The sequence below is a fragment of the Streptopelia decaocto genome (genome assembly GCF_964273445.1).
Source record: "Streptopelia decaocto genome assembly, chromosome: 1".
NCBI lineage: Eukaryota > Metazoa > Chordata > Aves > Columbiformes > Columbidae > Streptopelia > Streptopelia decaocto.
Window position 1 is genome coordinate 112,609,625 of NC_138663.1, and position 12,980 is coordinate 112,622,604.

Genomic DNA, 12,980 nt, shown 5'->3' on the forward strand with positions numbered 1-12,980 from the left:
TATTTTGCAAATAGAACATCTGATTTTTACAAATAATACTTATTAGTAGTAGTATTGGAGTACTAAACTGTGCTATCTGGCACTAGATTTATGATCAACAGGCCAAGCAGTTTCCTTCTCATAATTTCTCTTGTTCAAATCAGGACACCAGCCTGCAGTTTACACTAGAATAAAACGCAGTGGACTCCACGAGTTGTAATGCAAACCTTCATGTCACACATATAATACACACCTACACTTCAAGAGATTACACAATCATTTAACTCCTGGTCAAATAGGGGGGGTTGCACAGCTAGCAATTCACAATGCTTCTGTCAAGTGCTAGAGCTAAAATAAGACAAAAGGTAGATAGAATGAGAAGGAAAAATAGAAATAAAATTGCATTACTAACAATATAATATTTTACCGCATTTTAAGCTGCTCCAGGGATGTTGAATTGACAAACAAGAGCAATTTGAAAAACAGATATTCCAACAATTTATCAAGATACCTCTGGACTGAAGTTCTACCATTCATCTTGTCATCCACTTCCCCTAACTTACATTGCACTCTCCGTCATCATCCGTGTCATCAATGAAGGTCTTGAATAATATGGGTCCTAGTACTGACCTCTGAGGTACTATGCTCATTACCAGCCAGCAGCTGACCATCAAGGTGTTGATCACTATCATTTGAAACCAATAATTTAGCGAAGTTTTCAACCCACTCTGCAGTCTGCTTTCCTCAGAGTGAATGTATCTTTCACTGAGTAAATTTCAGTCATCAAGGAGAATCTGAGACTCCAAACTTGAGTTCTATAGGATCTGTGAAATCTCAGTACAGACAGCGATTGGCAATCTTTAAAAAATAATGTAAGATCCAGAATTATCAAAGTATATTTGAAAATACTGCTGAAACATAATTGCTTGGAAGCTCAATCAGAAAAAAACTCTGATGTTTTGTCCTATTTAACTCTTTTAGCTGTCTAGATTCTGACAAAATAATATAAAATATTTTAGAAAATAACCGAGGAACAAAACCAAATCAATACATTAGCTATTTGGCTTAGACAAACAGCTCGCAAAATGCACACCAGCAGTCTCTTATCACCTAACTGCTATAATGCAGTCCACTGTCAACAAACAGCTGCCTGTATACATGAGGATGTATGAACCTAAGAGGTCTCCTATGAACAGGTGTTACAGATTTGTGTCATTTCTTAGCCCTCACAGCACAGTCTACAGAGCTTTTCAGTGTGGACATTAATAATACATGATATCTCTATTGCCAGGTAATGGAATGAAGCAAATGTAATCCCGTTCCACTCATACTTTTAATGCAACACAAGGAGTGTAAGTTCTTCCCCATACCTTATAAAAAAACAAATGTTTTTACCTGTCAGTAAAACATCTACCAACACATTTTCAGGAGTGGGATTTTTGAAGGATATCTTGACAGAAGAACCTTGGCCAATGCATGCACTTATGCTGGTTGGTTCCATTGGCTGAGGAGGAAGACCAGTCCCCGAAAGGTAAAATATCCACTCTTTCAGCTGTAGATAAAACGCGTATCATTATTTATTATTTGATGAGTCAGATCTGTGCATTTTAAGGCATATTGCCTACTTCTTTCTTCTAGTGTTTTATGTCTTTTTCCTGTTGTAAGTGGTTTAACACTTTTCTTCTTCCCTCAAGCTGTTATGTTACCCTAAGCATTGCTGTCTGGAAATCAATAGTTCCAGTTTTGGAGATGGCCACATCTCCTTTTTGAATTTAACTTCTGTGCTGCTCAGAGTACAGAATGTTTAACATCCATATAGCTACTGAGAGCTTACAGTGTACTGAAGGGAAACTTAGGTGGTTGCAAGAGGACAATTCAAAGCCCATGTATCAGAACCTGAAAGCAGATAAAATGAGAAGTCCTCTTTAAAAAACAAAGGAAGAAGGCAAATAATTCTTTGATGGGACAGCTGCCCACCCAAAAGCTAAAACTGTTACTCCAAAGAAAGAATGTTACCTACTATACACAGAAGAACTGAAAAGATTGAAATGAACTATTGAATATAGAGTATCACCACAGAGCTGGGAAAAAAAAAAAAAAAAAAAAAGGAAAATATAGATAATTAAACTGATGTGCTAATTTTGATCAATTTTTCAGCATGATGATAAAGAGTTAGTTGCCCCACATTTCCTCTTTCAAGGTTTTAAAGAGTAATGTTAATAATGCCACTCATTATGGAACCTTTAAAGGTGAATAAGCAGCAATCGTGTACGGTAAATGTACAGATACTATTGTTATTTTAAGCAAAATGTTTAATTTGTGCAATCGTGTTGTCTTTAATTTAAATATCAACCATACAGACTAAAATCTGAGGCTTATTACAAACTGCTCCAAGTGACCCTCTGGTCGGTTTTATTTGTTATCACTCAAAAAGGTGTGCATCACAAAGAAAGATAAAATAATAAATCAAACCATTATTGTCATATCTGAAAAGTAAATCTGTAATAGAGTTCAAAAATCTAACAACAATCAATTTAACTACTGTAAAAGGTGACTAATCCATTGAAACTTCTCAGTATAAACAGGGCTAAATAAAATGGGACATCATTTGTCTGCAGAAAATAGCTTTGGACAGGAAAATTGCGTGTCTTAATTATCATTTTATAGAGAAATATTTTATCCTACAAGGAAAAAGACATTTTAATCTTACTGAAGGAAATTCATTAGTAAAATCCATCTGCAGCAATAGGATTTTAATGGAATTAAAAAAAAAAAAAAAAAGAGAGGAGGAAATGTTTCTGCAGTGATGTAGAGATTACTCAGTAGTGGAAGTCAGAATACAAAAATAGAGCTTACATTTGTTTAGGTTTTAGACAGTGATTTATGTAGCCTGGTTTGTGGGGACTTTTGCATTCCTCAGACTAATAAGAATTAAAAACTACCTCCCTTTAAAATTGCATTTTATTTGGTTAGAGATGACTTAAACATGACCTATAGTTTATGGTTACAGATTCATGAGTAGGAATTTAGCACTGCTCACTATTCAGATTCTGATGGGAAGGTGAATGCTGCTGCTATGCAGACTTAAAAGCAATGGAGGACTAACTCTTTGAGTGAAGTCCCTTTGCTGGTCACAGTCAACAAGAAACTGCCCAAGAGTTGCCAAGCCAGCATGCCATAGTATTTGTGTTTCTGACTCACGATCTTCCTTATCCCATCTGCCTCAGGAAGTTAAAGGCAAACAAAAGGCTGAACACACTTTTTAGGCTTCTTTTGAAGAAATAAAATGCAGGCATGAGGATGCCAGAAGACCATGTTTTCAGAAAGCTGGATGTGTAAAGCTATTAGTGGTGTACACTGGCTTGTTATTGACAGTTGGTTCTTGCTCACAAGCACAGTTACACAATTATTTTTTTTTTTTCAAAACTCTTAATACAGAATTTGTGATGTAGCATTAATCTTACAATGCTTTCCAGGACCACTGTAAATCTGTGTGAACCACTCTGTTCATAGCAAGTAATTTTACATTAAGGTACATTGCAGGGGTGAAAGAGTGCACTTGCTCATATGTTGTACAGGTGAGCTGTAAAGGTCAAGTTTGAGCTTTATTGCTTAAGACTTGGGCTCATTGTCTACAAACACTAAAGACTATAGCTTCTACTGTTTTGTGGGGGTTTTTTTTGTGGTTAACAAACAGGGACTTTTTGAACACTATTGCTTCAAGTGCTGAGCGCCTTTAAAACAATGCACTGAAACTTTGTCAAACTGAGCAGCTAAAGAAGGAGCCAAACAAAATTAGAGGTCAGTTTGGAAAATAAAACAAGACAACCAAAAAATTGTACAGATTATGGCATAGGCCTGCTTTGCCTGACCTGCAGTTGTTGTTCTGCACTGACCCACTATGTGGTAGAGCTCAAGATCATGCATACTCAGTGCATGAAATCAAGACAAAAAATAGATTAAAAGAAAGAAACCCCAAACAAACAAAATGCCAGATAAACAAACAAAACCCCCAGGATCTAAGATTAGGATCGGTTTCTCTGTAACATTACTTACTACTGCTAAACTCTCTACGGTACACCTGCATGCTAGCGATGTGCTAAAAGAACAGGATAATCTGGATATATTAGAACTCTGGGTGCAGGTATCTTCAAGCTGACCTTTTAGTTGTGCTGTCCCAACAAAGTTAATTTCCAATTTTCACAAAGATTAGAGCTAAAATCATATTCACTTTGTGAAGAGCTCTGCATGCATCTTCAAACCAGTAACAAATGAAGCAGGTAATAGCACAGAGCAGTTTCTCTCGGTTCAGCAAAGAAGCACAGTCAGAAAGAGTTAAGGCCTCTCCTACAAGTACTGTCATTAACTGATTTCAGATTAGTCAGCTGTTCAGCTATCAGATGGCTTAAGTCTACATTCAGATATATTTAATCAGAGAAATCAAGGGAGGGAAATCAATGTCAGAGTGGGGCATTGTGTAAAAAGTTGTTTGAGGCATCCAACACTCATGAGAAACATTCTTCAGGTCTTCATTGAAAGGGAAGTTACATTCACTCTCATCTATCAGTATGACAATTAGCAAACTAAAATAGACTGGGATTAATTTGATAAGTACTGTAGCAGTGAAAATGAATGAAAATTTACAAAATTCAAAAGATTCAGGCATAAAAAGAGCACTAAGAAATTACAAAGGCTATACCAATACCTTGAAACAGTTAAAGGGATCTGGACAAAGAAACTAGAACAATGGGATACTGACTAAACTTTAATGCAGATAAAAATTTGGAGATTTGTCATAATTTTAAAGGAGATGCACTAGAAGAAAATAGTCAGGTGTCAGGGCTAAATTCATTCCTGAAACATTTAAATTAATTGTATTGTTTTATTGTTTCTGTATTTGGAAAATAATTTCTTTTTAAAAATATAGGTCAGATTTCTGTGTACCTTTAGGATCAAGACAAGGACATTCAGTCCTCTTGAACTGGCCTTGGACATATACCATTCACATGAGAACTGCTGGCTCCTGTTTTTATCCTTAATAAATATTTAAGAAGATAGATTCTGAAAACAAAGGCTGTGCTAACACTGCCTACAAATAACCTGTCCAACATACATTTTCAGGAAAAAAAATACCACATCACTTCCTTCACTATTTGTCTTCTTCATATAAAAGAATGAGTGCTTTTGAAGTATTACTGAAAACACTACTGTAAACTCCTGGTAGCACTTAACTGAAGTAATTCACAGGTCAGCAATCTACTAGGATGTCTGAAAGTCCAACAAGAACACAGAAGTCAAATGCTTCAACCAACCACAGCTCATGTGAGAAAATATTATCATTTACATCATATTATCAGTTTTTCTTTTTGTTTCCAGTTGTAATTTTTAATCAGCTAGTAATTCATGTTCATGACTCATGTCTGTTTGTTTACTTGTTTCTCATTTAAAATAAGGAAAATTCACAGAGTCAACAATTCTAAGATGCTCAAAGTAAAACCTTTTTCAAGCAAACAGAAAATTCATTTTTTCAAGTGTATGATTTACCAAAATTCAGATCAGATAAAAAAATGAAACAATTTAATTTTGTCTGGGGTTGGGAAAAAGAAAAAAAAATCAAGGTATTTAATTTTAGAGGTGACAATGCTACAAGGTGCCAGTCCACTGGTGTTAAAAACACCAGAACTAATTACCGAGAAAGCTAAAATTATTCATTACTTATTCTAGCTCCCAGGCCATTATGCCACATTTTAATACTGTAAATAAAATAATTTCTGTGTAAAACTAAGGTTAAAACAAATTATAACTTCTGAGCATCTTTGCATTTGCTCTTTCATTATGCATCCAGCCATTAAATTGCAACTTGACCTTCAGACTGAAACTCTTATTTACGTGTCCATTAAAAATACTATCTAATCTGAATTCCAAGTGCTGTGGGCAGAAAACATAGTATCATACCTGTGAACATTTGAAGGTTATTGATGCATTGTGATTGCCTCTTCCAAGAGCAGATGGACAGAATTGCACAGGTACTTCAGTGGTGGAATGGGGAGCAACAATCAGCTGTACAAGAAAGTAGCAAAGGAAAGAGATGGGGGAAAAAATCAACTTTTTTTTAGTCTGTTTCTGTTTTGTGCTTTGCATTGACAATATTGATGTTTACGTGGTTAATGGGTTCCACCAGATGCATTCTCTTCTCTCAGCAAGTATAGGCTGCTAAAGCAGCAAGTATATTGCGGTAAACAAACCCAGTGACAGTAACTGCATTTTCATTCCCCAGAAACTACAGAGCTGGCATTACAGATTGCTCCAAGGACATGGACAGCGGCTCTCACAAATACCATTCAAACATGACTTTGGTATCTGATCGTATTGATGACATTAAAAGGATATCACACTGACCTCCAGAGACGTGAACTGACTCATAAGGGAAATACATGGTAGGTTTTAATAAACCAGCGCTTTGCCTCTCTTCTGCTTACCGTTAGCTAAACTAACATTGTAAATGGTGTTGCTAGTTTCCTCTTCCTCTGAAGTATACTTCTGGAGTCTCAATTGCATGGAAAAAAAGCAAAGCAGCTGACCACAATGGGGTCATAAATATTTTTAAGAACTAGATAAGCAGTGAAAGAATAGAACTGTGAATAATAAAAATGCCAGTGCTTTGGGAGAATGAAGAGCTAGAATCATTGAATACACAATTACCGTATCTATTTTTTTAATTTGAATAAGTACTAGGCTTTTAATATCATACATATGTTTAAATAAAGTTTGCATGTAAGTACATATAAAAAGATGGTTGGAATTATGGACACTCAAGCTATATTTTGTAAAGTGTATATAATTTACAACTAATAAAGGCCAAAGCAACACCCTACAACAGCTGGCACTGACAAGCCTTTTTATAAAGTAAATGTCAGCCCTGGAAGAATGGGTTGCTAACAGGCAGTGAACAGGAATTATTAAAACATTCGTCTTTGTGTACCGCATTTAATGGCTACAAGATGCCTGACTGCACCAAGCCCTGTAACCTTCTCCCACCACAAGGGTTTGCCTCTGCTCTGATGCAGTGCTTGCTTTGGGGTTGAGGAAGGCTTGATCTAATGGCACAGCAGGGCAGGGACTTCCACCAGTGGCCCTGTCCCACCACACCCAGAGACAGCCAGCAGAGGCATGATGGGGACAGGGACCCATTGTGGGACCAGGACCACTAGCCGTGGCCACAGCTCTGAGGCCAACCTTGGAGCCCCAGAGGGTGGAACAGAGACAGAGGTGTCCACTCCCAGCCCCTAATGAGGCTTATGTTGCTTTTCCTCACTGCTGCATGGCTTCCCCTGACATCTCAGAGCCAGACCCAGACAGGGGTCCTGGTCTTGTCAGTCATCTTCTGGGTGTGTCCATAGGGTACCAGCATGATTATGTACCGGGATGCTGGTGTACTTTGAACAACAGATATTCCTGCTGACGGTGGTGGGAGCTAGATTGAGCAGAAGAGAGGACAGGGCCTAGATGTGGTCAATTAACACACAGAACTTGAAATGTTATTTTTATCTTTTGGGAGGCAAGTTTTAAAATAATTTGTCAGAATATTGCCATAACAGTATATTGGTCTGAAGACATAAACAGTCTTGTCTATTGGGGGAGGAATTGTATTTTTTTCAAATTTAACAAATTTAATTTTACAGCTTCCACTGCATGAAAACAGCATTTCTGGAAGGGTGAGTAGGCGGGTCTCGCACACACAGCACGCATCTCACCACTCCAGGCCTGCTCCCATACAGCTGTTCCAACACCTACACCTCCCATTCAAGGAGAGCAGCGCTGTTGCGTCGCCCACACTTCACAATCGCCTACGTCCCATAGGTGGGTGACAACTTGAAAGCACATTTGCTGCCAGCAGTTATCTACCACCATCCCATACTTGTCACCTTTTCAAGGTTTCTGTATTACCCAGAATAACAGACGTGAGGGAAAGTCAACTCCTACAAGCCACCTCCATCCCCATCTGCCCCACTGCCCAGAGTTCATTTAGCTGTTCATCATCTAAAATGAGCCTGAACAGCTCATTTCTCAGTGAGTTCCTGGGCATGCTCAGTATCCAGAGACCTTTTTTTCAAGATGTACCTTTTTTACTTTCATTTGCAGTATAGTTCCTTCCTACTTTGTCTGAACCAGACAGCCCCATTTATCAAATGCAGACTTATAAATGGAGAAAGAACCTTAATGATTATCCCCTCACAAATACTTTTGGAGGAAATGAAAGAGCAAGGCAAGGTCAGTTTGGGACAGCATAAGAATACATGATTATATTAAAACTACAATTTTAAAATTTATAATAATTTCACTAAGAGATCCACATTATTTGGAATAATAATTCTCCCATAAAGATGAAAACAGACTGGAATTCCATTTTTATAAACATTACTTGACATATTATCATTACACAGAAAATGCACTGCCACAATGAATTTAAATAATCAACACAGATTTATGATAATGCAGAAGATTGCCTGCTCTGAAAGCAGAAAATATTTTTATTTTTTACATTATAGATCTGTTTTACAAAATTACTTTTTTATTGCACAGTATGATGTTCTGCTGTATCTAGAAAGTAAATACCCAACTCTTTTGAAATAGAGCATTTACTTTCTACTGAAAACCAAAGAATAAATTGCTTTGAACACTAGATTTGAGAAATAATGCTAACAACATGTTTAAAGAAGGACCATACTTCGCCACAATCATTCAATAAAATATGCTGAATTTAACCCATCTCCTGCCTTTCATTTTGTTTACACAAACAAGTGTCTCCTAAGATACTCTTATGAAAGGGAACTGGTATCATGGCTTTTCATAAGATCTCAGATATAACTGTGCAAATACAGAAACTGAGTCTAAAGAAGACTGAGCAACTACACATGCATTATTCTTGTTATAAATCAAACAAAGGAGGGAAAATGTTCATTAATTCTACAAGTTTATTGTCAACTTGATACAAAACAATACTCTCAATCATCAACAAAGTACTAAAGCTTGCACACAGAAGCTGAAACTGCACTCCTTTCTGCCAGCTCATCTTTATTAAGTTATTTTTCTTCAATTAAAATTGTGTTTCATAGCCAATCAGGATAGAAAACAGCTTCATGAAAAATGTCTAGGCTAATTATAAGCCAGGAAAATAGTAAGCTGAAGATTTAGAGTGAAAACATGTTTATTTTTAGTAATATAGATGATCCCATTTGTAGGAGTTTTTTATACATTTAAGTTACATCATAAATATAGTGTGTATAAATACACACACATGTGAAATCTGTCCATGTATTTCTATAGAGAGAAAGAAGTTGGAGAACATAGCAATACTGATGACTGAGAATTTTGATCTGTTAAATACTGGGCATGAGTCCTTTACGAGAACTAAAGATAGCCGTGGCTAGGAAAAAAAAAAAACCATCCTAATAGCTGTTCTCCCAGGAATTCATAATGCCCAATATGTTAATGAAAAACAAGTTAGGAATTTTGAAGCAAACTTATGGGACCTAATTTCTGTTCCAACTTTTAGAGATTTTGGCAGCAACTATAAAAATGTTTATTTAACCTGTATACCTAGATAGCGTAAGGAAGAAAAGAAGGAAAACAAAAACTAGGTGTATCACATAAAAGGAAAAAGAAAGAGAAAAGGGAAAGGAAAAAAAGAGAAAGAGAAAGAGAAAGAGAAAGAGAAAGAGAGAGAAAGAGAAAGAGAAAGAGAAAGAGAAAGAGAAAGAGAAAGAGAAAGAGAAAGAGAAAGAGAAAGAGAAAGAGAAAGAGAAAGAGAAAGAGAAAGAGAAAGAGAAAGAGAAAGAGAAAGAGAAAGAGAGAAAGAGAAGAAGAAAAAGAAGAAGAAAAAGAAGAAGAAAAAGAAGAAAAAGAAGAAGAAGAAGAAAAAGAAGAAGAAGAAGAAAAAGAAGAAGAAAAAGAAGAAAAAAAGAAGAAGAAAAAAAGAGAAAAAGAAAAAGAAAGAAAAAGAAAAAGAAAAAGAAAAAGAAAAAGAAAAAGAAAAAGAAAAAGAAAAAGAAAAAGAAAAAGAAAAAGAAAAAGAAAAAGAAAAAGAAAAAGAAAAAGAAAAAGAAAAAGAAAAAGAAAAAGAAAAAGAAAAAGAAAAAGAAAAAGAAAAAGAAAAAGAAAAAGAGAAAGAAGAAAAAAGAAAAAGAGCCCATAATCACATAAAGGAAATCCTTGAAAGTCCTCCAAATTCTTTAAAGAAAACTAAGATGTTATATTCCCTTTACCATTCCCTGCTACAATTGCAAAGCTGCTAACAAGATACATAGACTTTTCTCATTTTTGTCTGTTTACAAAGAATTTAATGGAGCTGCTTCTAATTTACATGAAACTGACAAGAGATTTAAAGCCTTAGAATTTCACTTAGACTTCATTAAGAACCCAGAAGTTCAAGAATACTTAGGTGTAATTCAACTGGACCTCAGGAAAGCCTATTATTAATGATGCCAGTACTTGAAGTTGAATCAGATCTACAGAAAGTAATCATTTGTGGTATTTCAGTAATGCCTTGTTTTTCAAACTGGTACTGGAAAGGTGGGCACACAAATGGAATTATGATAAATATGATATGAAATTTTTAAAAATTCTGAAATATTAATCAAAATTTTAGTTAACATATTAGGCAATTTATCTCTAGGAAAAATAAAATTCTATCTGGTATCTCTGTTGAATCTGGTCTATCTAACACAACTCAGTGACTGATGAAATCCATTTGAGATGTTTTCTGACTGACAGCCCAATATTTTTAAATTTTCTACATCTTAGATGACAAAACCAAATATAGATAACTGTATGAAATACTAAAATTACCAACTTAGAATATGCAGCATTCTAAAATAAATCTACTAATTCTCTTCAAACATTACCTATCTTAACTGGACAATACTGTCTTCAATCTATGCTTCTAATAATTTGCTCTTTATTTTTGCATTTCATCTGAGGATCCCTCAAATTAGTGTAGCCTCAGAAATTTTCTGCTGACAAAAAAAAGCATTATTTGCTTTAAAGAGAGCAGAAACTTGAATAATTAAGATGGGAAACTTTTTCCTTAAATCACCAAAACATTGAAACAGGCACTAATATGAACTAATACTTGAAACGCAGGTTACAGTTTATAAGAACAAGTAGTAATTTTCTGAAAGTTGAACACAGTGCTGTATGGAGGAACTAGACGCAAGATGCAACATATTCAGGAGAAGCAGCAGATATTTAAAACCCCTCCCCTGCCTTTGTCATCAAAAACTGTGAAAGAAATCACATTATCTCTTCAAACATGGGTCTGCAATGGAAGAAACAAGTTCCAAAAGGGACAGATATATGAAATAAATATTACGTAGTTCCTTCTAGCAAATTCACCAAAGGTATTCTTCAGCTGGTAGAACTACTGTAATTCACAAAGAACATTTCACAATTCAATGCATAAATTATATTTAAAATCAAGTATTCTATTGAGAAAAGAAATACCGAAAGAAAATTACTTTAGTCAGTTTTCCTAAGCGATGTAATGTTGTTATTTGTGACATGTGAATCTCTGGTAATAAATTAGACAAGTTGAAAGGAGGATGGTTTTTTGTTTGTTTGTTTAATTTCCTGGACAAGGTAACGTGCAATCTGCAAGAGGTAAAAGTCACTATAGTTAAATTTAATCTACTTCTGTGCCAATGACCTAAACACAATATGTATAATCTGAGATTATTAATATAATTTGTGTCCATTATCTTAGCTCCTATTAAAATACCAATTGATGAAATGATTAGTAATAGCACTTGTTCATTTTAACATAATCTATGAAGATGTATTAATATGCATGATATAAAAGACAGACTAGAATAAATATTTCATGTTTTATACTTTTAATTTAATGTAATACTATGTATGGAAAACACAGGGCAGATCTTTAAATAAATATAATCCCCTTTAGCTGTTATCTTTAAAGGCCTTTTTAAGCACACTTGGTCTTGTTGTACCACTGTATTTGAGGCTGAAAGCTGTTTATTTTCTGAAAGCCAAAAAAGTACACATTATGACTTCATGGCATTCCTCTATTTTGCCCATACAATCAATTTTCTACTTTCTCAGCTTTATTTTAGGATCTTATTACAATATTTCTCTCACCTCCCTCTGACCCTTATACCATTGTACGCAAATAAACCAGATCTGGTGTATGTTTTCCCTGTGTTATCCTCTTCATGTCGAGAAAAGTTGCAATTGCCATTTCTTTCCTGTCTGCAACAGGTTTCTTCATTTTTTCATATTAAGGGTTTTATATTCATATCCTAATAAGAGGTCTCCCTAACCTCTTGCAACAGAATTTCTGGGCGTCTGTCCTTTTTCTCATCTTCTCATCATACAAAGGACACAAATGAATAGCATTAATTATTAACATCCAAAGAGTGCTTTATAGGACCTGTACTATTAACCAGTAATTACTGCTCAACAATTTATATTCTTCAGGGTCCTGACCATCTAGAACTCTAGCTAACCTCAATGAAAACATGAAAGCTGAGCCCACCTAACCTACTCTGAGACCTTGAAAGTAAAAAATAAATATATATATATATATATATATAAAGCAGCAAGATGGAAGGGCTTCTGTCATGGAGGAGGGAAAAAATGGCATACATAATAGTAACAGGATGAAGATTTTCTCAGTAGAAATAAGTCTCAGGGTAAATGCAAGTTTGGAGAATAAAATCATTCCACATATTTGCTTGATGCTTGCTCATGGCTAGATTGACAAAATTCTTATTCATAGGCCTTGCAGATTGGTTATATTTTTACACTAACATTTTATATACTTACCTAAATACTTACCCAGTTATCGTATTGATTTTTAGAATCATATGAAGCTTCTAATACAGCTGTTTTATTTACATTTTCTCCTCCTAATATCTTTCAAATATTATTTGCAACCAATACTATTCCACAAAGCATTCCAGGGAAAAAAAATCTATACTTCAGCT

The 12,980-nt window shown here is 35.1% G+C and overlaps 1 protein-coding gene across 1 annotated transcript in view; it reads right to left on the reverse strand.

Moving 5' to 3' along the window:
- The window catches only part of CFAP47 (cilia and flagella associated protein 47), a gene marked incomplete at both ends in the record, with an annotated part of 300,742 nt that overhangs the window by 66,952 nt on the left and 220,810 nt on the right, over positions 1-12,980 (reverse strand). Inside the window, 2 exons of the mRNA XM_082076298.1 lie at positions 1,375-1,531; positions 5,935-6,039. Of these exons, the coding sequence (XP_081932424.1) occupies positions 1,375-1,531; positions 5,935-6,039 (262 nt within the window). The remainder of the gene's footprint in view (positions 1-1,374; positions 1,532-5,934; positions 6,040-12,980) is intronic.